General features: G+C 37.3%; 1 protein-coding gene across 3 annotated transcripts in view; it reads left to right on the forward strand.

The window, feature by feature from the left end:
- Window positions 1-26,217, forward strand: part of RELN (reelin) — a 535,951-nt gene that overhangs the window by 238,976 nt on the left and 270,758 nt on the right. For all 3 annotated transcript variants that reach the window (XM_032276354.1, XM_032276355.1, XM_032276356.1), the window contains exons 5-6: window positions 17,731-17,763; window positions 21,488-21,566. In XM_032276354.1, the coding sequence (XP_032132245.1) occupies window positions 17,731-17,763; window positions 21,488-21,566 (112 nt within the window). The remainder of the gene's footprint in view (window positions 1-17,730; window positions 17,764-21,487; window positions 21,567-26,217) is intronic.

The following is a 26,217-nucleotide window of genomic DNA, read 5'->3' on the forward strand; positions in this document are numbered from 1 at the left end:
CAGCCTCTGTCTGGGTCTTGGAATACACCAATGAACAGAGCAAAGATCCCCACTGTCATGAAGCCTACATTGCAGTGAAGAGGAGACAGACAGTAAATAGGAGACATAAGAAATGAGTAAATATGGTACCATATCAGAAGGTGGGAAGTGTTGTAGGGGGAGAAAGGCCACTAAAATATAGCACAGTAAGAGCATACAGCTGGGTGGAGAGGGAAGAGGCTGATTGTAGTTTTAAATAGGGTAGCAGGTAAGTCGGGTAGATCTCACTGAGAAGGTGACATTAGAGCGAAGACCAAGAAGGGGATAAAGGAGTTAGCCAAGTGATTATCTAGGGAATTGTCCAAAATGTCAGTAAGTGATTTTAAAGATAAACATGGTAGTGTTTTTTGAAGTACTGTTTTAGATGACCAGAACAAAGAATAGAGACAATATCAGAATAGACTAAAAACTTGAAAGGAACTAGGAGAAATCAGGTTTTGTGCATAAATTATTACTAAACAATCTAAAAAGAGCTGCATACCTAATATGTCTCTCTCTGAACCACATGAGTACTATTGAAAACGTTAATATGAGTGTGGTATTTATAGACTTAGGATGAGAACTAATATTTAAATTTATGCTATGATCATGGAACTGTCGGTTCTTTATCTGTGGATTAGTGATGACGCAAAGCAAGCTAACGACAAAATAAACAATACTCGTGAGTGGCAGGCCTGGAATTCAAATCTCTGGACTCACAGCCCAATGTTGGTTCCATTATACCAAGTAGATTCTTAAAGTTAAAAAAAATTAAACATTAAAAAAATTAAGCATTCTGTCAGGAACCACAGATGCTTTCTGCCGGGCTCAGCAGATTTTCAGCTGTTCATCACCATCAGAACAGTGAGTGATAGAAAGTGTGGCTATGCTCTCTAAGGGCCGTTGGATCATGGTGGTAGGCAGTATATAGGCTTCATCCCAAATGCAAACTCTTTGCAATTTTTAAATCGTTTGTATTAAGGATTGGTGAAAGTTTACTCAAACTGTGAGATGGAGAGGGGCAGAGGAAAGTTTAAACAAGCAAGTTCATAAAGTGAATGGGATGTTTAACCTCCTTTGATATTTTTTAGCACTTTAAGGATAACTTTATACCCAAATATTGTAAAAATTGTAGATCAGATCTACCAAAATCTTCTCCTGGCCATCCTTGGTTATTTAACAGCATGTATTACCAGGTATCTTCCCAATACCCTGAAATGCAAAGTCTTTATTAATTCAGACTTGTTTCTGAATAAACAAGATTATCACTACTGTCTAAATTTCCTGAAAATCTTGGAAAGAACACAAATTCTTTGGTACCCTAAATCTACACAGTTAAGGCAAAAGTGGTGTGAATGTGTCAGCATGACTGCCACTGGTCCAGCAGCGTGAACACATCACAGTTGAAGATGGGGCAGGAATAATAATCCTGTGTGTGTATATTCATTGGCCTGTGGGCTTCTTGGCATACCCTCTTCAAACACACACATTGATTATTTAGCAAGACCAGATGGCAGGCTTAGTGGCCTGACAGCAGTCATGCCCTGTAGTGCCCCTAAAGGGCACGTGGCATTTATAAACCACCCTGGAATTCTCTGTTGTTGGGTTGATGGAAGTGGCTATAACTAAAGGCAAATGTTTTATGTCAGGAGGAAAGAGGTCAGGCTTACAGCTGGTGTAGAAAACCTTGGCTGCTTTCTGCCGGGCTCAGCAGATTTTCAGCTGCTCATCACCCTCAGAACAGTGAGTGGTAGAAAGTGTGGCTATGCTCTCTAAGGGCCGTTGGATCATGGTGGTAGGCAGTATATATGCTTCATCCCAAACGCAAACTCTTTGCAATTTTTAAATCGTTTGTATTAAGGATTGGTGAAAGTTTACTTAAACTGTGAGATGGAGAGGGGCAGAGGAAAGTTTAAACAAGCAAGTTCATAAAGTGAATGGGATGTTTAACCTCCTTTGATATTTTTTAGCACTTTAAGAATAACTTTATACCCAAATATTGTAAAAATTATAGATCAGAGCTACCAAAATCTTCTCCTGGCCATCCTTGGTTATTTAACAGCTTATATTACTAGGTATCTTCCCAATATCCTGAAATGCAAAGTCTTGATTAATTCAACATATCTACTTTAATTGTTGAAAAGAAAAGTAAATACTGATGTGTTTCACTTGAATGTGCCCAGTGTTAAGCATTTGCTAGTCAAAGTCATCTGTGCGCCCCTTGGCTATTTTGTAGCTTATATTTCATTTTAGTGGTTACAGTTCCCGTTCATGACATCCCTAGGCTTTGTGATTTATAAACAAACAGAAATGAATTAAGAGGCTCAGGGAAAACCATCCAGGAACCCCCGGATCTTGTTTCAAGGTCTTACAAACTACCCAACAAAGCAAGAAACTAAAGCTCTCCTGGGGCGATGGCAGGCAGAAAGTATCCCTAAGTAATTCTGAAGACAAGCAGATTAAGGGGAATGACAAAGAACTGATTCACATGACCATAGTAAAATTTCTTGCTACTGACTCTGGGCAGGTCTGATTATTCTTTTAATTTCCTAAAGAATGGTGTTTTGGACTGGTGCTGTTTATCCCAAGGTGATTGAACATAGATTTAAACAGACTTCTTTTCAGCTCTGAGGGCTATATACATTCTCACTTGACAGCTTTATCTAGTCCAAAGTCAAAATTTCTAGATTTATGCCCAAGAAGAATTTTTTGCTCAGTTATTTTGGGTGCCCATGGAAGTATTCTTTCTACACATGCTGCTATATAACCTTCTTGATTCTTCTATATATTGAAGGGCAAAGACCAAGTTTGGATTTATGCAATCATTTGGGGAAGGGTATTTTGTATGTTATAAACATACATAAATCACAATTTTGTTTTGGCTTGTGAAATATTATTTCATCGAATTTATTAATCCAACCTTATTTTTAATATACATATGAAAATTCAATTGTTTCATGTAAAAATTAGTATAGATTTTTTATAATCAAGTTTTTAAGAGTTGGAATTCACTGGTATTAATTAATAGGTATTGTGCTGTATCCCCAGTGGGCATATGTGAAACACTGTGCCTGACCCAGGGGACATGTGTGGCAACATAAGGCAGTCTCACATTCCATTATTAAGAAGCTTATAGTATAGATTTACTAATACAAACCCAGAAGAGAAAGACCAAGACACATTTGCAGAAAAATATAAACTTAGTGGAATGGTGTTCCTCTCATCTCCTCTGAGGCCTTGCTGCAATAATTTTGCCTTCTCTTTCTCATAGCTTCAGTATCTTCCTCTTCAGTGGCCGCCTCCTCCTCTGTGTTTAAATATGCTGAAGCCACTGCTACTTTAACAAGTATTTCGTCTCGAACTTCAGTTACCCCCTGCTATGTTTCCTTCTTACACTCCAGCTTCTTGAAAGAGCGGTGTGTGTCACCAGGCTTTTGTCCCACCCCTGCCATGTGGCCTCGACCACCAGCACTCCCTGGAAACCATCATCCTCAAGGTCATCAGTAACCCACTAAGTGCCAACCAATCCGGAGGACTCGGATCCTCACCCTGCCTGACTTCCGTTTTCTTTCTCAGTTTCTATGAGTTGTTCTTCCCACATCACACATTCTGCAGTTGAGCTTCTTTTTGTACTTTTATATTGTCTCTGTTGATTTCATTCACACCTGCAATGTTCATGTCCCTAGCTCTCCACTTGATTGGTGCTTATACAAACAGTCAAGAAGGCAAAGTGATTGCGAACATGAAGTTTGCATGAAGTTTGAATTTCTGTTCTGGCACTATCTAGCCATGTAACCTTTCTGAGTCTCAATTCCCTCATCTGTAAAATAAGGAAAATGATACTATCAACCCTTTTGGCCACTTCGTACAATTTCCAAGAGGCTGGTACGATATTCTGTGCCCAAAAGGAACATCTTAAGATTGTAAGGATTAAATTGACATGATGAAGTGCATAGCACAGTGACTAGCACATGCTCTCTAGATGTTAGCTCTCACTGTTATTACTGGACTTTACATTTCGGTGTCATTTAGGTACCTTGAACTCAATATATTCTAAACTGAACTTTACTTCCCTCGAATCTGCACCCCTCCATTGCAGTTCTGGTTAGCATCTTCGTAATCACTCCAGTCACTAAACAGAGACCTAGGTAACACATTTCTTCACTCATTCCTTTTTCTCATCCATGTCTATACCCAGTGTATCTAAGGCCAATTTACGTAGGATCTCTTAAACCAACCCTTTTCTTTCCGTGCCTACTGCCATTTTTTTTTTATTCAGGCCTTTCACACATTGATCAAAATGCTCCTGGCCTTAAACCCTAAAACTACCTTCTGTCTCCCGCCAGTTTAGCCTGGATTTCAGGACTTCCCTGATCTGTCCCACCTCTCTCTCTCTCCAACCTCATCTCCACATTTAGGATCTTTCCATACCCATCACTCTCACTTAAGACCAGACTCTCTATTTCAGTTGTAATAAGTGCTTCCTTCATTAGAGTTGCCATCAGTTAGACAACAGAGGAGGTATTGAGGAAAGTACACCAGGGAAAGGAATTGGCATATATGAGCTACAGTGATAGGGTCAGGATGGCATCTCTGATGAAGGAAGTACTTATTACAACTGAAATAGAGAGTCTGGTCTCATCCTTAAAATCTAGCTCAAGTCTCTCCTTCTATATCATCTTTATTTTTATCACTCTCCCACCTTATATTTGCTAACCAAATTTAGTTTACTATATTGTATATAATGCATTGACTTCTCCATGTATTTTGTACTGCACTTTGGATCCCTTTTATATTCCCAGAACTTGGCACAGTGCTTGACGTTTAGCAGACACTCAAATACTAAATAAGGAAATGAGTGAACCATATAAAGCAAGGATACCTTTCCAAAATTGCCAAATTACTGTTATGTCCTTAACTGCCAGCCAATCTGTAATTCCCATGTCCCAGAAGTGCTTTTACATCTGTATTTAGGCATTGTGCTCTCTTTTTTCATTGATGAACTTTATTAGCTAGAGTAGCCCAACAGAACTCAGAGATGAACGGATGGTATTTGAGATGATGTTCACTTTATTCCTCAGTGTCCTCTACGAAAAACTATAGGAGAAACTTCTATCCAGTCTGTGTACCTGCAATCACTGTCCTTCTCCTGAACAACATGTATTCTTTTAAAGTTATGAACTCTTCCATTTCTGTAACTTTATGGCTTGAGAACTAAATTGAAGTCTTGGGGACATGCATCTTGCATATATATCTCAGCATGGCATGTATTATTTTTCTACCCTCGTTTGTCATCATCACTGATTTCTCCCCTTTATTGTCTTGTTCAGCTGTCTGCTGTTTTTTGTAAGTAGCCTTAAATCTATCTTAGAGCAAGGCAGATTGTACAATTCATCGCTAGACATGTAAAGGAAAGTGAAAAGAAATATGAAGAAAAGTAAAGGAAGAAGATGACATATGTACAAGCAATAAGGAACAAAAGGAACAGAGGAGATGATTAGAATTTTTCAACAACAATGATTTTAGTAATATTGGCTTGCTGGTGTTATCAGAATCCATTCAACTGGCATTTTTGGAACTGCCATGTATGAGACATTGTGCTCAGCTTTGGGAATGCAGAGGTATTCAAGATAGAGTCTCTCTACTCATAGGAATTTACAGTCTGATCAGCTCTAATTTCTACTGTGGCCTTTAAGATTGTGACTGAGATAAAGAGAAGAAACTTTTCCCCAAAGGACATCCTTTCCTCACCCATGGAAAATTAACTATTTTAGTTAGAGTGTCAGTGAAGCGTCTATGTACTTGAGGTACTAAGCAAAGTACTTCAAAATGTGGGTGGATTCAATTCAAAGTTTTTTTCTTAGTCATAAACCAGTTTGAGTATAGGTGGTCTAGGGCTAGCAGGGTGCTTCTACCATGCACAGCATGTAGCTTCCACATCTAGGGGTCAAGCTGGCTGTTCCAGCACTCACCATCACCTACAGCAGGGAGGGGAGAGGGTCAAGGAAGCATGCCCATTCCTTTAGGGCATTACCCAGCCCTGAAAGTGACCCTGGTCACTTCTGCTCACCTCACATGGGTAGAACTTTATTCCTTTGTCATAGGAAGCTATAGGGGAGACTGAGAACTAGACTTCCAACTGCAAATGACAGTTTAGTTAAAATAAAGAAAAGGAGAATAGATTGGTAAATCTCTAGCAATTTCTGCTGATGTTAGCAACAAGATTTCTTCCTTCTCCTCCACTTATTCCTCCTCAGTCTTACTCTTTCGATCCTAGTGATTTTCCTTCCAACCTCTAAATGTTACTTAGAAGCACATTCCGCACATGTACCCCAGGACTTTTTTTTTTTTTTTTTAGACGGAGTTTCGCTCTTGTTACCCAGGCTGGAGTGCAATGGCATGATCTCGGCTCACCACAACCTCCGCCTCCCGGGTTCAGGCAATTCTCCTGCCCCAGCCTCCTGAGTCGCTAGGACTACAGACACGCACCACCATGCCCAGCTAATTTTTTGTATTTTTAGTAGAGACGGGGTTTCACCATGCTGACCAGGATAGTCTCGATCTCTTGACCTCGTGATCCACCCGCCTCGGCCTCCCACAGTGCTGGGATTACAGGCTTGAGCCACTGCGCCCAGCCCAGGACTTTTAAAGTATTAAAAAAAAAAGCCATAGGTTCTCAGGTTTCAGGTCAATTTATACCTGCAATTTCTCACATCTGTTCCATCTATGAACTTCATCTCTTCAAGTTCTCAAAGGTCTAGGATATTTAAAAATTATTACACAACAACAAGTTTTTTAAAAATAAAAATTTGACCAGGCATGGTGGCTCATGCCTGTAATCCCAGCACTTTGGGAGGCTGAGACGGGCAGATCGCTTGAGCCTAGGAATTTGAAACCAGCCTGGGTAATGTGGTGAGACCATGTCTCTATCAAAAAAAAAAAAAAAAAAAATTAGCTAGTCTTGGTGCTGCATGCCGTATTCCCAGCTTCTCAGGAGGCTGAGGCAGGAGGATCGTTTGAGCCCGGGAGTTTGAGATTGCAGCAAGCCAAGATAGCACCACTGCACTCTAGCCTGGGCAACAGAGCAAGACACTGTCTCAAAATATAAATAAATATAAAAATAAAAATGTACCAATAATTCAAATCATATTGTTTTGCATTCTGATTTTTCACTTAAAACTTTTATTTATATCATCAGCAAATTTTTGAAAAATATTTGGATATATTCCCAGAAACAGTGGGGACATGAGCCTGATAAGACAATGAGCCACAATTTTTAATGTTTAAGGCCTCATCATTGACAGCTCCTATTAGAGTAAGTCTTATCTGAAAGAGTTCTCTGTCTCCCAATTGCAGGTTATAAAGATATATTTTCATTTTCTTCCTATTTCATTTGTTTTAGAATGTGAAAGATGATAAATTGTTATGAGACACAAATCAAGTTGAGGTGGGAAATCAGAGTGGGAAGAGAAAAATAATTCCTAATATTGCTGGTTCTGTGTATAATTTAGCTGTCTTTAAATATTAAGTAATCTTTTATATTGATCATAGTATGTTCCTGAACACAGGGAGAATTATTTTCACTCTAAATTTATAACATTTTTGGAAGCTTAATTATCATACTTGAAGGTCAAATGGTGCTTTATTGCAATAAAATACAAAAAGTAATAAAGAAAGTATTCCTGGGGAGATGAAAGTCTTGGTTCATAGCCCATTAAATGCTAACTTCAGAGCCCATGTCTAATTTGTCATATTTAGCTTTGGAAGTTTAATACATTTAAATTTCAAATTAGGCAAAAAGATACCTGAGGCAAAACTACCTAGGGCCTTTGAATTCCAAAATGATTCAGGAGATACAGTCCCTGTAACATAATACCTGTATTTTTAAGAATTGCTTGCCATCTATAGGTAATGCTTGCCTGACCCAAAGGCTTTTTTTTTTTTAAGTAATCAATAATATTAGCTCAAAGCTCATTTACTACCCCCTCAATTCATTTTTAGGCATTTTTTCCCTTTTTCTGCCCCACATATTTAAATCTCCATTCTTTGCACTGAGTAATTTGTTCAACAAGTTGGCTAAAATTTATTTGTCCTACTATATTTTGGAGTCAGATGATTACTTAAAAATTTCCATCTAAAATAAGTCAGTTGAAAGAAAAAAGACACATCTGTCAAGACTATAATAACCTTTGGCGGAATTAAACACGACCTCGTTCTTTCTAATATGCCTATTCCAGGCTGCTTGTGATCTATGAGACTCTGGCAGGCTCAACTTTCGAAAGAGCATACGCACAGAAATGCTTCTTAAGAAATGAAGCTGGCCGGGCGCGGTGGCTCAAGCCTGTAATCCCAGCACTTTGGGAGGCCAAGGCGGGTGGATCACGAGGTCAAGAGATCGAGACCATCCTGGTCAACACGGTGAAACCCCTTCTCTACTAAAAATACAAAAAATTAGCTGGGCATGGTGGTGCGTGCCTGTAATCCCAGCTACTCAGGAGGCTGAGGCAGGAGAATTGCCTGAACCCAGGAGGCGGAGGTTGCGGTGAGCCGAGATCACGCCATTGCACTCCAGCCTGGGTAACATGAGTGAAACTCCGTCTCATAAAAAAAAAAAAAAAAAAGAAATGAAGCTTTTTTTAAACTTGTCGCATGTAATTTTTCTCCTGGACAAATTGAATTGATGATGGGAAGAATTAAGGCTTCAATTTAATATTGAGATACCATCTAAAGATCCATGTTTATAATGTTTATTTTGAAAGGCTCGATAGTTTAAGCTATTAAAATGTCATTTAAAAAAGTATGACTGTGAGCACCAATAACCAAATAAAGTCACAGAAGCTAATATGGAGATATTTGCTCCCTGTTTTAGTTTGTAAAAATGTTCTAACTTTCATTTTTTCTGCAAAGCTTAGCTGCTACCAATGCAAGAGAAACTGTCATAAGGACAAGCCACTTATTATCATCTGTGAGATACTCTAAATAATTGGAGATAAGTTTGGAGACAAAAATATATTTATTCAATTAAAGGCAATAATGTTCACAAAGTAAATCTAATAACAAGCAATACATTTGTTGCACTTTAAAGTTTGGAAAGTAAATGAAAAGTGGTTTTTCTCATACCTCGATGAAAGCCAGATTAATCCACACTGAGTGAAAATAGTGAGTTTTAAAAATAATTTTTCACCTTTCCCAAACAAAGATATTCCTTGGGAAAAGACCTGCAACTCTTCTGACTAGAAGTACCACCAACACACAGATGTGTTAACATATATGGGCTAAGAGTTTTCCATCATTCATTCAAAAAAGTATCAGTATGTACTTTTTCCGCTTTCATTTTAAGCAAATAGATAGTAACCTTGTTTAAAGAGACCAAGAAGCATGTTATTCCTTTGAAAATGTTGGTACTGAACCTATATGCTTTCATGTTAGGCTCAATCAAGCCTTGTGATGTGAATTGTTTATATTATGAATTGGATCTTTTCATGTCTGTTTCATGTAATTATTATTCACCCTTACTATTTTTTGAATAATTATCTTTATCAAATCTGCATTAGTACAGAGTTCTTGTGTTCATTCAAGGCAGTTTCATTCTCTTTCTTATGCTAGCTTGTGCTGATTAGTAAATCATTTCAAGAATAGTACAGTTGAATTTTTTAAAAAGTTCTATAAGCAATCTATTTTTTTCAAACTTTAAAATACCTTCTAAAAGCAATGATTCCATTTACTTTTATTCTTAACATGTTTAAGCTTATTAATTCTTAAATCCACTTCCGTCCTCTTTGCATAGTCTGTGAAATCTTAGTAAAACACATATGTTATCTTCAGGTCACTTGATAATATTCAAGCATCTAGGAAAATGCCTGGCCAAGGAAAGACTTAGAATGTCACTGAAGCATTTCATTACTCATCTAAATCTTTGTATTTTGCCAAAACATCATCTGGATAGGCCCCACTGGAGAGAGAATTTGGAGGACAAGTAACTTTTAAGTGGTACTATCACAAACATCAAAAAGAATCTGGAAAAAGAAATCATAAGTATACATTTATGAGTGATTTTGATACTCATAAGAACATTTATTTACTTATATAGCATGAAAAGATTGTATTATGCTGAAAACTTTAAAATTTCCTTTTTTATCATTTAACTGCTCTTCTCTCAAGGACTTGACTTGTGAAATTTAGTAGATTCTCATTTACCAATATTTTCCTTGTAAAATGTGCTGCCAATCTGTATTGATAGGTTTAAAGTTTTAAAGAAGTTTGGCAAAACAAGTCAAAGTAGGCTATGGTTTCATTCTAAATCCATTCCTGGAAACAATCTTTAAAAAAAAAAAAAAAACCTGGTGGTTAGGCCAGGTGCAGTGGCTCATGCCTGTAATCCTAGCACTTTGGGAGGCCAAGGTGGGTGGATCATGAGGTCAGGAGTACAAGACCAGCCTGGCCAAGATGGTGAAACCCCGTCTCTACTAAAAGTACAAAAATTAGCCAGGTATGGTGGCTAATTTGACTCCCTGTAGTCCCAGCTACTTGGGAGGCTGAGTCAGGAGAATCACTTGAACCTGAGAGGTGGAGCTTGCAGTGCGCTGAGATTGCGCCAGTGCGCTGAGATTGCGCCGCTGCACTCCAGCCTGGGCAACAGAGCGAGACTCCGTCTCAAAAAATAAAAAAATTAAAATTAAAATACTGGCAAACAGAATGCAACAGAAAATCAAAAAGCTTATTCATCATGATCAAGCAGGCTTCATCCTGGGGATGCAAGGCTGGTTCAACATATGCAAGTCTATAAATGTGATCCATCACATTAACAGAACCAAAGACAAAAACCACGTGTTTATCTCAATAGATGCAGAAAAGGCCTTCGACAAAATTCAACAGCCCTTTATGCTAAAGACCCTCAATAAACTAGGCATTGATGGTACATATCACAAAATAATAAAAGCTATTTACAACAAACCCACAGCCAATATCATACCGAATGGGCAAAAACTGGAAGCATTCCCTTTGAAATTTGGCACTAGACAAGGATGTCCTCTCTCACCACTCCTACTCAATATAGTATTGGAAGTTCTAGCTAGGGCAATCAGGCAAGAGAAAGAAAGAAAGGTATTCGAATAGGAAGAGAGGAAGTCAAATTGTCTCTATTCACAGATGACATGATTGTATATTTAGAAGACCCCATCATCTCAGCCCAAAATCTCCTGAAACCAATAAGCAACTTCAGCCAAGTCTCAGGATACAAAATCAATGTGCAGAAATCACAAGCATTTCTATACACCAGTAATAGACTTAAAGAGAGCCAAATCAAGAATGAACTGCCATTCACAATTGCTACAAAGAGAATAAAATAGCTAGGAATACAACTAACAAAGGATGTAAAGGACCTCTTCAAGGAGAACTGCAAACCACTGTTCAATGAAATAGGAGAGGACACAAACAGATGGAAAAACATCTCATGCTCATGGTTGGGAAGAATCAACATCGTGAAAATGGCCATACTGCCCAGAGTAATTTATAGATTCAATGCTATCCCCATCAAGCTACCAATGACCTTCTTCACAGAACTTGAAAAAACCACTTAAAACTTCATATGGAACCAAAAGAGAGCCTGCATAGCCAAAACAATCCTAAGCAAAAAGACCAAAGCCGGAGGCATCATGCTGCCTGACTTCAAACTATACTACAAGGCCACAGTAATCAAAATAGCATTGTACTGGTACCAAAACAGAGACATAGACCAATGGAACAGAACAGAGGCCTCAGAAGCAACACCACACATCTACAATCAGCTGATCTTTGACAAACCTGAGAAAAACAAGCGATGGGGAAAGGATTCCCTGTTTAATAAATGGTATTGGGAAAAATGGCTAGCCATGTGCAGAAAGCAGAAACTGGACCCCTTCCTGACACCTTACACTAAAATTAACTCCAGATGGATTAAAATTCTAAACATAAGCCCTAACACCATAAAAACCCTAGAAGAAAACCTAGGCAAAACCATTCAGGACATAGGCATAGGCAAGGACTTCATGGTTAAAACAACAAAAGCAATGGCAACAAAAGCCAAAATAGACAAATGGGATCTAATTAAACTCCAGAGCTTCTGTACAGCAAAAGAAACAATCATTAGAGTGAACTGGTAACCAAAAGAATGGGAAAAATTTTTTGCAATCCACCCATCTGACAAAGGGCTAATATCCAGAATCTACAAAGAACTAAAACAGATTTGCAAGAAAAAAACAAACCCATTCAAAAGTTGGCGAAAGATATGAACAGACACTTTACAAAAGAAGACATCAGTCAGGCCAACAAACATATGAAAAAATGTTCCTCATCACTGGTCATTAGAGAAATGCAAATCAAAACTACATTGAGATACCATCTCCACCAGTTAGAATGGCGATCATTAAAAAATCTGGAAACAACAGATGCTAGAGAGGAGGTGGAGAAATAGGAACACTTTTACACTGTTGGTGGGAGTGTAAATTAGTTCAACCATTGTGGAAGACAGTGTGGCGATTCCTCAAGGACCTAGACATAGAAATACCATTTGACCCAGCAATTCCATTACTGGGTATATGCCCAAAGAATTATAAATTGTTCTATTGTAAAGACACATGCACACGAATGTTCATTGCAGCACTGTTTACAATAGCAAAGACCTGGAACCAACCCAAATGTCCATCATTGATAGACTAGGTAAAGAAAATGTGGCACATATACACCATGGAATACTATGGAGCCATAAAAAACGATGAGTTTGTGTCCTTCATAGGGATGTGGATGAATCTGGAAACCATCATTCACAGCAAACTGACACAAGAACAGAAAACCAAACACCATATTTTATCACTCATAGGTGGGTGTTGAACAGTTAGAACATGTGGACACAGGGAGGGGAGCTGTGGTCAGTAGTGGGGGGCTAGAGGAGGGACAGCAGGGGTGGGGAAGGATAATGAGGGAAGTAATACCAGATATAGGTGATGGGTCAATGAAGGCAGCAAACCACCTTGCCATGTATGTACCTATGCAATAATCCTGCATGAACTGCACGTGTACCCCAGAACCTAAATTACAATTAAAAAAAAACTAGTGGTTTTAGTGAGATTCTATCATAATTCCTCCATCCTGTTGGCTTGCTTTTTTTTTTTTTTTAGGCAAAGTAGAATCTTCATTTTAATTTACTTGTATAACATTTTATATTTTATCCATGGTTTTAAGTAAGTCAATTCAGTCTGAGAACATTTGGCATGCTCCTTAAGTTATCCTGATATACATAAGGTCAATTTCCAATTCAGTCCAGTTGCTGGAACTTGATCATGCTTTACAAAGCATACAATTTCTGTAATGTTTGTGAATTTTAATGACAATATATTTCTGGATAAAGATTACAGAGATGTACGGTTATTCTGAATGAAATTTAGAGTTCACTGAAACACAAATGCATTCACATGCAATTTTTAACAGGGTACTGTTAACAGAATTGGATATTCTTAGATCGATCCTAGCCGAACATTCATTCCTAGTTGAACATCCTACCTTAGAGAAAAAAATATTCACTTCTGAAAAAATGTAGGAGTTCAGTTTGAATCGTACAAACACTTGATTCCTTATTAAATCATTTATCTTTCCATAAGTTTCACCCAGCCTCTATGTACATTTTCATGGGTCTTACCAATGAAACTAAATTAGGACCATATTATGAAGCTTCCCCACAGTGATCTCTCTGGGTACAGAACAACTCCAGCCTATCTTCTCATCTCTTCAATTCATTGTCCTCTGACAAGTAGCAGGGTTCCTATCCCTAGTGCATCTTCCTCTGTGCACACCTTTGGTCAGCTGACCTGCTCTTCCTATCACAACTACAGAAATACCTGGAAGAAACTGTGACATATTTTACACTTTTGTTAAAGGGTTACTCCATCCCATTCTTTCTCCAAAACCAAAACCCACTTCTTTAAGAACTGGGTTCTCAAAGAACCAGTTCTTCTCTCTCATTCTCAGAAACCAAAACTCTCTAGTTTAAGCCATTTAACAATTTTATGTAGTTACCAGATTTTAATCATGCAATTTTAGATTCAAAGGAGCTGAGAAAGTTGGCAAGGTGCAAGATGGGGTGGGGCATTCTAGGGTCCTGGGGGAGGCAGAAAATCAGTAACAGACCAATAAAATGTTGAGATAAAAACATTCAAGCAATCTAGAAAAATTCAGTGATTCAATCTAGAACTAGTTCAATGGCAGAGGAACAAGAAAGGTAGATTTGGAGAGATGCCATTGGGTCGGCACTTGGACAGTTGACAAATGAGGACCTGTCTAGCAAGCATGAGGACCTGTCTAGCAAGCATTAGCAAGCATGCATTTTACATTTAATAAAGGAAAGAGGAAAGGCCATTTTGCCAAGTTCACGTAATATAAGAACTTAATAATTTACTCATAGTCACTAGTATGAGGCAAGGCAGGTAGTATCCAAATGGGAATATAATAAATAATGTTGAACTATATCATTCTTCCTCAGGCTGCTTTAATTTTTCTGTGGTGCATTTTCCTCAGTAAATGTGGAAAAGATGGTGAACTTCCTACAGGCTTAGAAAACTTGTTTATACTATATAAAACTAGATTGATATCATCACTTATTGAGAAATGACTAAAATAAGTTTCCAGGCCCAGTACTTTACTAGGTTTTGGCCCATTTTTATACCATATGTGCGTGAATCTTTGTCCAGAAAATTTGTACTTTTCTTTTCAATTAAGTTTCACGTACTAAATACGCTTCTCTTTTTGAGGAAATAATGTATAGTTATCTCAGATAGTGGACATTTTTGTTAAAATATATTAAAGCTTCATAACCAGTGATTTAAAATATGATGTAAATTTGTCGAGTTAAATCCAGGTCGATGCTGACTGAGTGTTGAAGCTCCCCAGACCACTTATAATACAGGACTTTTGGACAATGTTATGTGTCCAGTCTAGCATTTTTTGAAGGTTTGGATCTTCAATTAATTTCCAAAATAACATAAAACATATTACAAATAGGAAGTAGCTTTCAAATCAATTCATTATTTATTGAAACACTATCTATCATCAGCTTTGGCTGATGTCTTGGATGGACGTATTTTCTGCTTTTGAGGAGCCTGTTTCTTCTTCAGAGCAAAGATAAGTACTTAACACAATACAGAGAACAGTTCAGCATGCTACAAAAATAAGTAGTAGATTGTGTTGTTTAAACCAGTGAATTTTAAATCTGACTTTCTATCAGAATCAATCAGGGAGGTTTTTAAAACTACAGCTTCCGGGCCTCCACCCTCAGAGAGTCTACCTAAGTGGGTCTTTCTAAAATGGCCCTACCCTGATGATTGTGATGTAGGCATTTCAGTGAAGGATTCCATGTGCCCAAATAATTCATCAAAGGTACATGTCCATTTGAATACACAATTTAAATTAGAATAAAGCATTTTATAACTTATTATCTTTATTGGGTTGAGGCCTTAGTGACCAAAATCATTTAGTAGTTAACAACGTTTCTGCAGGTATTTTGTTACACATATCTAACCATTGTATTGACTAGTAAATATTTCTAATAATTGTCATAACTTTTCCTGCATTTAATTTAACTGATTTATTTCATTATCTGTGAAATAATTTGAAATTCCATATTTTATAGACAGGTATTTCTCCTTTCTTCTTAACACTTTATAGCATGAATACAGAGAATCCCTTTTGCAATATAGCTAACATTAGGCATGGTAAACTATCATAATATGTTAAAAAACAAAGCAAACAACAAAAAAATCCCTTGGTCCTCATGTAAGATCTCGTTTCTCACCTTTGCAGCTAACCTTCTAGAAAGAGCAGTCTGCACAGTAGTTGAGCGTAGACTCTGAGGCCAATATCCCTGAGTTCGTCTATAGATGCTGCTTAGCACAGCGCCTTGATAGCAGGATGTTCTTGATAGATATCAGCTTTATTAAGATTATTTTGGACTCTCCTTCAACTCTCTTAGCTCTTAAAACTCTTTTTCTTATTTCGTTAATGGAATGCACTTTTGCTCAGTCGCCTTTGCTAGCTCCTCTTCTTCCACCTGTCCCTTAAAGATACGTTTGACTCTACATTTTACGTCTTTCTTTTTATTATTTATTTATTTAGAGATAGAGTCTCACTCTCTTGCTAAGGCTGGAGTGTGAAGGTGCAATCCTAGCTCACTGCATCCTCAGACTCCTGGCGTTAGGTGATCCTCCCGCCTCAGCCTCCTAAGTTGCTAGGACTACAGGTGTGCACCACCATGCGCAGCTAATTTTTAATGTTTTTGGTAGAGACGGGGTCTCTCACTGCGTTGCCCAGGCTGTTCTCAAAGTCTTGGCCTCAAGTAATCCTCTTGCCTCAGCCTCCCAAAGTACTGGGATTACAGACATGAGCTGCTGCTCCCAGCCTCACTTATTTCTTTATACCTTACATTGCCTCTGAGTGACTTGGTCTTCCTTCTGTAACTCCACCACCTCCTGCTCGATAATGATCTCCTAATTGATATATGGTACAGATGTTCCTCCTAGCTCTACTTCAGCACTGTCTAGTAGAAGTATACTGAAAGCCATGTGCAATTTTAAAGATTCTAGTAGCCACATCTAAAAAACAGAAAGAAATAATGAATTTAATAATATATTTTATTAACACAGAATATGTAAAATTTAAACATTTTGACATACTGTGGTCAATTTAAAACTATTAATGAGATATTTTACTTTTTTTGTACTAAATCTCCAAAATCTGGTACATACTTTACACTTATAACACATCTTAAGAAATATTTAGCCTGTATTAAGAGTTCATAAAATTGACAATTGAAAAGTAGATCCATATACTCAAGTGTTTCATATGTGCCTAAAGAAATTCCAGTAACTGAGTTGAGTATCAAAAGATCATTTTCCTTTAATGTCCACATCTACTTTGACAAAATGTTTTCATTTTTATTAGAAGAGCTGATTTACTGTTAATGAAAATACATATCAGTTTCAAAACTATATCCACATATTATCCTTGTGTCAGCATAGTATTATTAACATGGAAGTCACAGAAATATTACATAAATTATAAAGCAAGTCTAAATTAACATTAAGAAGACATTCTTCAAATTTTTCTTTTAGGTTTTTGTAGACAATTTAGAAAATACTGGAAATTACAGTTGAAATCTTCTGGAGACTCGACTGATGTTAAGAAATTCATGTGTAAAACCACTATTAATTTGTATTTTCGAAGTTTCAGTTTCAACATAAATGTTCCTACTTTTCCAGCTGGTTTGCAAATAAACGCTTGCTCTCCTTGAAGCTTCAGATTTGGCTTGTTCATATGCACTGTGATACTGGTGAGAGAATGTATATCAGTGCGCCAGGTTTTTGTTATTCATTATTGGATAATTGTCATGTATTCCATTTGTTTCAAGAAAATCTTTAATTAGAGTTAACAATTCAGTGAATCTTTGTGAAACTCTTCTATGATTTAACCAATAAGCGTTGGTACAAAATTCAAGATCATTATATTTATTGTCTTTTTTTTTTTTTTTAGGAGTTCCAGAAACTCCTAAAAAAAAAAAAGACCAGAAGTCTGTAGCCATTTGATTTGCTTAATGTAGCCTAAGTTTTGTTAACTGTGTTGTGCTGTTTATTACTGGATTTTGCTTTCATGCCTGATAAGTCATCTTTCTTCTTTCCTCTCTTGGCTCAGCTCCAACAGAGGCCACTGTACATCCACATCTAGGTAAGTGTTTAAGGCTCTGATGCCATTCATTTTAGTACTTGATCTACTTTTTTGGCTCTTCTGGCTATGTGAGCAGATATGTTAGAGAGGTGAGGAAGCTGTCCTTTCTGGTCACTGATCATTTACTGAAATTAGACTTGGGTACAGATTATACCTGAACACAGAACCTCCTTGCGGAAACATTCATGCTGCCCAGCTGAGGGCTCGTGCAGGGACTTTCACACCCGTTAGTACCCTCAGCCTCAAGAGATCTTGGAAGCATGGATGAGATCCTATTGAGTGTAAGCTTTTGCATTCTAATGCTGAATTTTCCCCAGAATCCCTCATAATACTAGATGCCCATCATAAATATCCGCGCATAGAGCTAGTGGGTAAGAAGCCATGAATGTGGAAGAATTGAAGTCATTTAACATTTGAGATTTATGCTCAAATTAATACTAGATTATTTTTTAAAAAGAAACTATTTTATCATTTCTTTAAAAATTGAACTGAAACTGGTTCAGTTCATGGTTGTTCATGGTTCAATTCAGTTCAGTTCATGGTTGCTCATGCCTATAATCCCAACACTTTGGGAAGCCAAGGTGGGAGGATTGTTGAGGCCAGGTGTTTAAGACCAGTCTGGACAGCAGAGCGAGACCCCCATCTCTACAAAAAAAAATGTTAAAAATCAGCCACATGTGGTGGCATGCGCTTCTAGTCCTAGCGACTTTGGGGGCTAAGATGGAAGCATCATTTAAATCAGGATTTCAAGGCTGCAGCAAGCTATAATTGTGACACTGTCCTCCAGCCTGGACAGCAGAATGAGATTCTGTTTCTTTTTTAAAAAATCGAAATGAGACTGTTTAAATAACTACCTGCTTCTTAAAATGGCACCCTGAGTTTTTCATAGTGTCATGTTTTTAGTGGCTCATGGTGCTTGAGGCAGGGTGTGTAGTGGTTAGGATCACAGATTGTGGAGCCACACTGCCTGGGTTTATCTCACTTTTACCACTTGCTAGCCACACAACATTGAGCAAGTTTCTTAACCACTCTGTGCCTCAGTTTCTTCATCTGTAAAGTAGAATTAATAATAGTACTTACCTCATAGGGTTGATATGAGGATTAAATGATTTTGTATTCATAAAGTATATGATAAATAATGTAGTAGTGTTTGGAAGTAAATATATATACAAACAAGTATCCAGTGAGACTTGCCCATTGCCTTTGTAAATAACAAAGTCTCTAGAAAACAAGTGATCTTTAAGCATTAATTTTCTCATTTGTGTCAGTGAAAACTTATTTTAAAAGCAATTTCCTACACTATAGTATTTAATAAGAATGAAAAGGAATTGTCCCAGCTGGTTCCAGCCTTTTCAAATGTCTCTCACTGTGGGACTTTCCAGATGGGTCAGTTATTTGTCTCTTGGGCTTTTCCTTTCAACCTATAAACCCAATTAATTTATTTTTCCTCTTTGGAAAATCTGCCTTGGGAAGCTCTACTTTTATGTAATGCTACAGCTTGAGGCTCCTCTTATTTGGCAGACAAACATAAGCCCTTAGAAGCATGCCTTCTGGCAGCCAAGACAGGCTGGTGACCTGCAGTGGCCCAGCCAAATCTTGGCCAGATTGGGTATCTGAGAGAGCTGTACCCTGTAGGCATTTCACGCACTGCATCTCATTGCTCAGAGGAATCATTAAATCACTCCCATGCACAGAACACATCACAGCGTTCTCTCCAGTGTATATCCATATTCTCCCTGTTCCCATGCCTAAGGCTTCAAGTCTGAGCATCCAGTCCTCTCAGTACATGCTGATTCACTGGTTTCCATGACTTCATTATGTGCTTGCCTGCTGGCATACCTGGAATAAAGGAGGCAAGAACTGCCATGGGTGGGGATGTCACCAAAGAGAATGTAAAAGGATGCTTCCTGGTGTTGGGAAGGGATTTTAATTACCCAATGAGGTCAGAGAATTATATTTGCGTGAGCCTAAAAAACATAAAATATCACTTTTAAAAGAAAAAGTCATGAGGGTTTTTTTTTTGGTTAATCAGATAGTATTATTTTAATTGTTTCAAAAGGCAGTCTGTTAGCTAGTTCAGACAAAATTGTCAAGACCCAAAGAATTTACAGTAGCTGAAACAAACTTCCTAAGCAAACCATGAATCAGATGAGAGCATTGTTAAAGTACAAATTAATTTTTATAACATAAGTAGAAATAATTATCATTTCTCACACAACCTTTAAAACGAGCATACTTACATTGTAGCTGGCCATGAAAGTGATTTTACTTATTCATCATCTATTCAGTGGAAATATGAACTATACAGTTCATGAAAATATTGCACTTGACATGCCCAAAGTTCTTCCAGAACTTAAAAATAGATATTCAGTATATCTCAAATGTAGTGATAATATATTTAAAACCATGTATAATTCCCTGGCATTCCTCCTGACTTCTAAATTGATTTTATTTGGGAATTTTACTTATTCATATAGATGATTTATGTAGTTCTGAGAGAGAAAAAAGTTAACAAATTGACACATTTTCAATAAAAAATGAGTGAATACTGTATAGAAGAGAGAGAGCAAGCCAGGACGAGAAACATAGTAGGAAAGAAAAGAAAAAATGGATCAGTAGATTACAGCAACTTTAGCTGACAGTAAATAGCCAGAATGTTCTATCCAATTCCGCTTTAAAGTGAGTCTTGGAAGCTACAGGCAACATCTTGGAAGCCATGGATGAGTATATGTGGAAATATGGGTGTGTTAGTCCATTCTCACACTGCTAATAAAGACATACCCAAGATGGGGTAATTTATAAAGGAAAGAGATTTAATTGACTCACAGCTCAGCATGGCTGGGAAGGCCTTAGGAAACTTACACTTATGGCAGAAGGGGAAGCAAACACATCCTTCTTCACATGGTGGCGGCAAGATGTTCTAAGCAAAAGGGAGAAATGCCCCTTCTAAAACCTTCAAATCTCGGCCGGGTGGCTCACGCCTGTTATCCCAGCACTTTGGGAGGCCGAGGCAAGTGGATCACTTGAGGTCAGGAGTTCAACCTGACGCGTCTCTACTAAACCCCATCTCTACTAAAAATACAAAAATTAGCCAGGCATGGTGGTGGGCACCTGCAATCCCAGCTACAAGGGAGGCTGAGATAGGAGAATCACTTGAACCCAGGAGTCAAAGACTGCAGTGAGCCAAGATCATGCCGCTGCACTCCAGCCTGGGCAATAGAGCGAGACTCTGTGTGAAAAAAAAAAAAAAAAAAAATCAACTCTCATGAGAATTCACTCACTATCACAAGAAGAGCATGAGAGTAACTGCCCCCATGATTCAGTTACCTCCTACCGGATCGCTCCCACAATATGTGGAGATTATGGGAATTACAGTTCAAGATGAAATTTGAGTAGGGATGCAGCCAGGCCATATCAATGGGAGACAAGTCTTGGATGGCCTTTCCCTGTAGGTCGGTACTGACTTTGACCTTCCTGCCTCCTCTGCCTGGTAGGTTTCCTTTTGGGATTTTTGGTTTTCCCAACTTCTAGATGTCTAAACAGCAGAGCCTTTTACCCTTGTCCCTTAGTAGTTTGAGGGACAAAACAAATATAATCAACTGCTCATTTAAAATTTAGTTTTACAATACATTATTCTTCACAAATACAACACATTGACACTTGTGTGTAGCTAAATATGCTGTTGTAGTATATTTCTTTCCTAAACACTTCCTTTTTCTTTTAGCTGAAATACATAGTGACAGTGTTATCCTACGAGATGACTTCGACTCCTACCACCAACTGCAATTAAATCCAAATATATGGTAAGTTACAGGAACATGCCTCACTTTGGTTTGCTTAATGCAACAAATAATACTGACTGCTCCCTTAAGGAGCAGTTACTTAAAATTAAATTGATCTTTAGTGCTAAGGTATCAGTGAGACTTGTTAAACTATGGAAATGGGCTTATTGTAGACTGCATATAATGCCTATTACTTGACTTCTTTAAGAACTGAATTCAGGTGTTCGTCAAAGCCATGGGTGTGGTTAGATTTTTTTTTCAGTTTTACAGTATCTTTATATGCTATAATATGTCTAATAATTTCCTTTATGCCAAATGAAAGAAGGGAAATGGTTTATCTGAAATGACAAATGATTTGACTCATACTTCCAAATAATTTCTAAATTACTGGTTCAACTCATTATGTATACTCCAGTCTCTCCTTCAAAAGCTGTTTAACTGGGATTTTTGAGGATAAATAAAAAATGAACCAAAACTCACTCATTAAAAACTTGTCTAATACATACATGGATGCCTGAATTTGTTGGCAATTTGTCGCATTTTTGCTCACTTTGAAAAATGGGTCTGTTGACCCAGAGCTACAATAAAAATCAATCTACGTAATTTGGAACAATATCTGAATTTGGATTTTCTGTTATACTGAATGTTTTTTGTTTGGACAGAAGAATTCAGGATAAATTAGAAGCTCTAATGTAGACTAAGTTCAAGCAATACAACACTCAAGACTAAAAAGAAAATAATCATTTTATCCTTGAATGTCAGCATATGATATTTACTTCTGTTTTATTTTTACTTTTTAACAAATATTGAACAATAATCATTTTATTTTTATAGTAAATTAAAAAGAGGTATGATTCTGTCAAGCAACAAATGGTTTAGTAGAGAAGACACTAAAACCACATTTTTAAAAGCTTGTAATACAGGATAGCAGTCCTTAAATGTGACAGAGGGGAACAGATAACATACTAGAGGGGTTTCAAAGAAAGGAGAAATGACTGTGGTAAGAGTTTCTTGGAGAAAGTTGACCTGAGTGTTGAAGATGACATGTAAGCAGAGTGTTGAGCCTTCAATATTACACAAGAAACTTTTCTTTTCTAGAAAGAAATATAAATCTGTATAGTATAAATATAGAAAAAATATATTATCAGGCTAGCCAGAAAGTCTAGTCATAAAGTCTTAAAATTTATATGCCATTTAAAAAAACAGTTTATCCATTGAATTCTGCTTCCCTAAATAACTTTTCTTGAAATAAATGGAAAATCTTTATTAATAAGAGGCCAATAAAAACCTTTCTAAGTACCACTTTTACCCAGGAAAAGTTTACTTCTCCGGATATTTTGCCTTTTTATATTCCATTAATACAGATGTTATCAAATGATTTGTTTCTTGCAGGGCAGATGCATTTCTGTCAAGGTGATTCATTTTCTTCAGTGAGTTTTCTTGACAGATACAAAATGTGATTGTTATGTGGTGTAAATTCTGTTGTTTTTTAAATCAATAAAATGTGATTGATTTTTCGTCACCCATTTTCATGACTGATCTGATAGATGCTTTCTTGACCAAAGTTATGGATTTTATGTCTCTTTTACTTAAGTTTTGGTTTTTCCACCCTTTAAAAAAAAAAAAAAAACACTAAGATTTTCCTACTTTAAAAAAAAATCCTTTTATCTTTAAAAGTCAAGTCCTTCTGTCTTTTATCAAATATGTTTCAGAGTAATTTTACCTTATCCGTTTATGTTCACAGTCTCCTTCATTTAGCCTCTTTAAGATTAAAGAAAAAAAAAAGGTGGAACTAGGGTACTGTGAAACTCCCATTGTTTAAGAGATGACTGTTGTGTTAAACAAAAGGTGGCAGAGGCCCCGATATCAGACTATTCTGGTTTGACTCTTGACCAAACCCCTTGCCAGCTGGATACCTTGAGAAAAGCAAAAAGCTGCTTTACCTCTCTGAGCTCTAGTTCTGTGCAGTAAAAGTAGGCAAATATTTCTTGCAGCATTGTTTCAAAGTTTCAGTATGAAGAGGTCTGGTGTATTGGAGGTGCTCAATACATATCAGTTCCTTCTCTCCCTTTCTTTCTCTTTCCCTCCCTCCTTGTCTTTTTCCTTCCCTTTCCCTTTCTTCTCCCTTTCCCTCTCCTCTCTCTTCTCTTTCTCTGTCCCACTTTTACGCCTCTTCACCCACCCTTTCTCTCCCATCCTTCTTTTCTTTCTTTTGTGATGTATTTGTACATTGGACTGTTTGTCTTCTTCTAAGCCCAGACACGATCAAAACATTATTATTTAACTAAACTTAAGCTAAGTCCCCAAGCCTTCCTTTATTGGATTTTCTTAAAAGTGCCAAATTAAATGTATTTATATTATAAAATACATGGAATATATTTTGATGAAAATAGCATTACAGCATTCCCTCCTTCATAAAGGAGAGAAAAAGAAGATGTTAGATGTCTTGATACCCTTAGAAGACAATGTAAACTTCCTAAAGTCAGAAGCAAGCATCTAGTAAAATCAGATATCCTTATGAAATATTTCCAATAGAGTAAAAAAGCCCCACTTTGTTTTGGAAACTGATAAGGCATTTTAACTCTCCTAAAGCTTCTGTTTTCTTGCTACATGTTTTGTCACATGAGTTTTGTCCCTTATAATAATGTCTTTGATTCTTTTTACCCCAGAGAAAAATCAGAAACCCAGTGCAGCTTTGTGGCAATGTGGAGGAGAGAATCCTGTGACCAACACGGTCCCTATGTCATTGCCACACATCACCAGATAGAAGCAAAGTGCCTGGTTATGCTGTGTTTAGCCAAATTCTCATAACTCAATATACCACCAAATAATTTATCTCAGAAGAAAAAATGTGCTACTTATATGAGCGTATTTCTCCCCTGGGATTCTAAAAGCTTTGTATGAATTATTTACTCTATACTACTTATAGCTAAGCAAAAGAGAAATTAAGAAACTAGTTGCATCTGTACAATATTAGAGAGGTAGGTCAGTTTAAAGGTTAGAACACTCAGGCCGGGCTCAGTGGCTCACGCCTGTAATCCCAGCACTTTGGGAGGCCAAGGCGGGTGGATCACGAGGCTAAGAGGTCGAGACCATCCTGGTCAACATGGTGAAACCCCGTCTCTACTAAAAATACAAAAAATTAGCTGGGCATGGTAGCACACACCTGTAATACCAGCTACTCAGGAGGCTGAGGCAGGAGAATTGCCTGAACCCAGGAGGCGGAGGTTGCGGTGAGCCGAGATCACACCATTGCACTCCAGCCTGGGTAACAAGAGCGAAACTCCGTCTCAAAAAAAGAAAAAAAAGTTAAAACACTCACAATTTATATTCCATTAACTTCACCTAATGAAGTCAACTTTTCATTCCATTTCACATCATTCTTTAATATCCAAGTTTATCTCATGTACCAATGACTGTACATAAAAAACAAGGAACATAATATGATTATGAATGAAGGTAACAACTAAGTTACTTTTCAAAGGTTTTGATGGCAGTTGGAATAGAAATAAGAAAATTTTTAATGTCAAGTCAATATTGAATATACTTTGTGTTAAGTTTAAATATTTGAAATGATTTTAAAATTTAAAATTTTACATGGTAAAAAGTTCAAATAATCCAAAAATATAAGTAGTAAAAAGTAAGCCTCCTTCCCACACTAGACCTATATTCTTTCTCCAGAGTCAACAGCTTGGGTAATAGTTTCTGTGAGTCCTTCTGGAGATCATTTATGCTTACACAAGTGTAGCAGTTATGAATTCTGTCCACAAACTTGAGTATCAGAGAAATAAAACTTTCTTTATTCTTCCATAACTGAACCTAATTTCTTTATATTGTCCTCCTCCTACTATGTTAGTGGAAACTTAATTTCAGTCAACTGTAGCTTGTTCTCTTCTATTTTTTCTTGATTTTGAACTTAGTTTCAGGTGTCTTATTAGTGCAAAGGCAGAAGGTAGCATGAGGATGCACGTCTGGTCCCCAGTCTCTCTGGTGTGATGATCATGTTGTATATTTTGAGGGGTGTGAGTTACATAGATCTGTGTATCCCACTGTGTGTAAATTTTCCTCAATATAAATTTCAATAAGAATAAAAAAGACAATGAGAAAAAAATAAGACATAGAAGATATTTCTGATTCATAACTTGAGACAGAGGAAGAGAGACTGCAAAGGAACCAAAACATGAATGGATTCTAGTTTTCCTGAGAAGTGTCTTTACTCTCCAAGCAATTACAAAGTCAGAGAGGATCTTTGTTTTACTTAAGTTATCTGTTTAATGCTTGTTTTCTGAAGATCACAGAAGGTATCCAGAGCTCTAATACCACCAGGCTCTGATGTTCTAGTGGGAAATGTGGAACTATTAAAAAACACAATGATAAATGGCAATCAGATGACAACAGATGTTTCCCCTCCAGCACAATGATAGAACAATAGTAACAGCAAAGATGCCCTACTCAGCAGAGATCAGGGAAGAACAAGAGTTACTCCACAGAAAGCATCTTCGATAACTGGGTTGTGATGCCAAAAACATCAAGAAAGCCACATATAAAGTTGTTTCAGATCCTGTGGTACAGGAAGACCTCCATCAGTTGGGTAATGATACAGAAAGGCCCACAATTTATAGCAAAGAAAACTAAAGCCATGGTTGGCATTGCATTGGATTGCTAGAATCAA

Source organism: Sapajus apella, unplaced genomic scaffold, assembly GCF_009761245.1.
Source record: "Sapajus apella isolate SASKATOON/1434 unplaced genomic scaffold, GSC_monkey_1.0 scaffold7, whole genome shotgun sequence".
Classification (NCBI taxonomy): domain Eukaryota; kingdom Metazoa; phylum Chordata; class Mammalia; order Primates; family Cebidae; genus Sapajus; species Sapajus apella.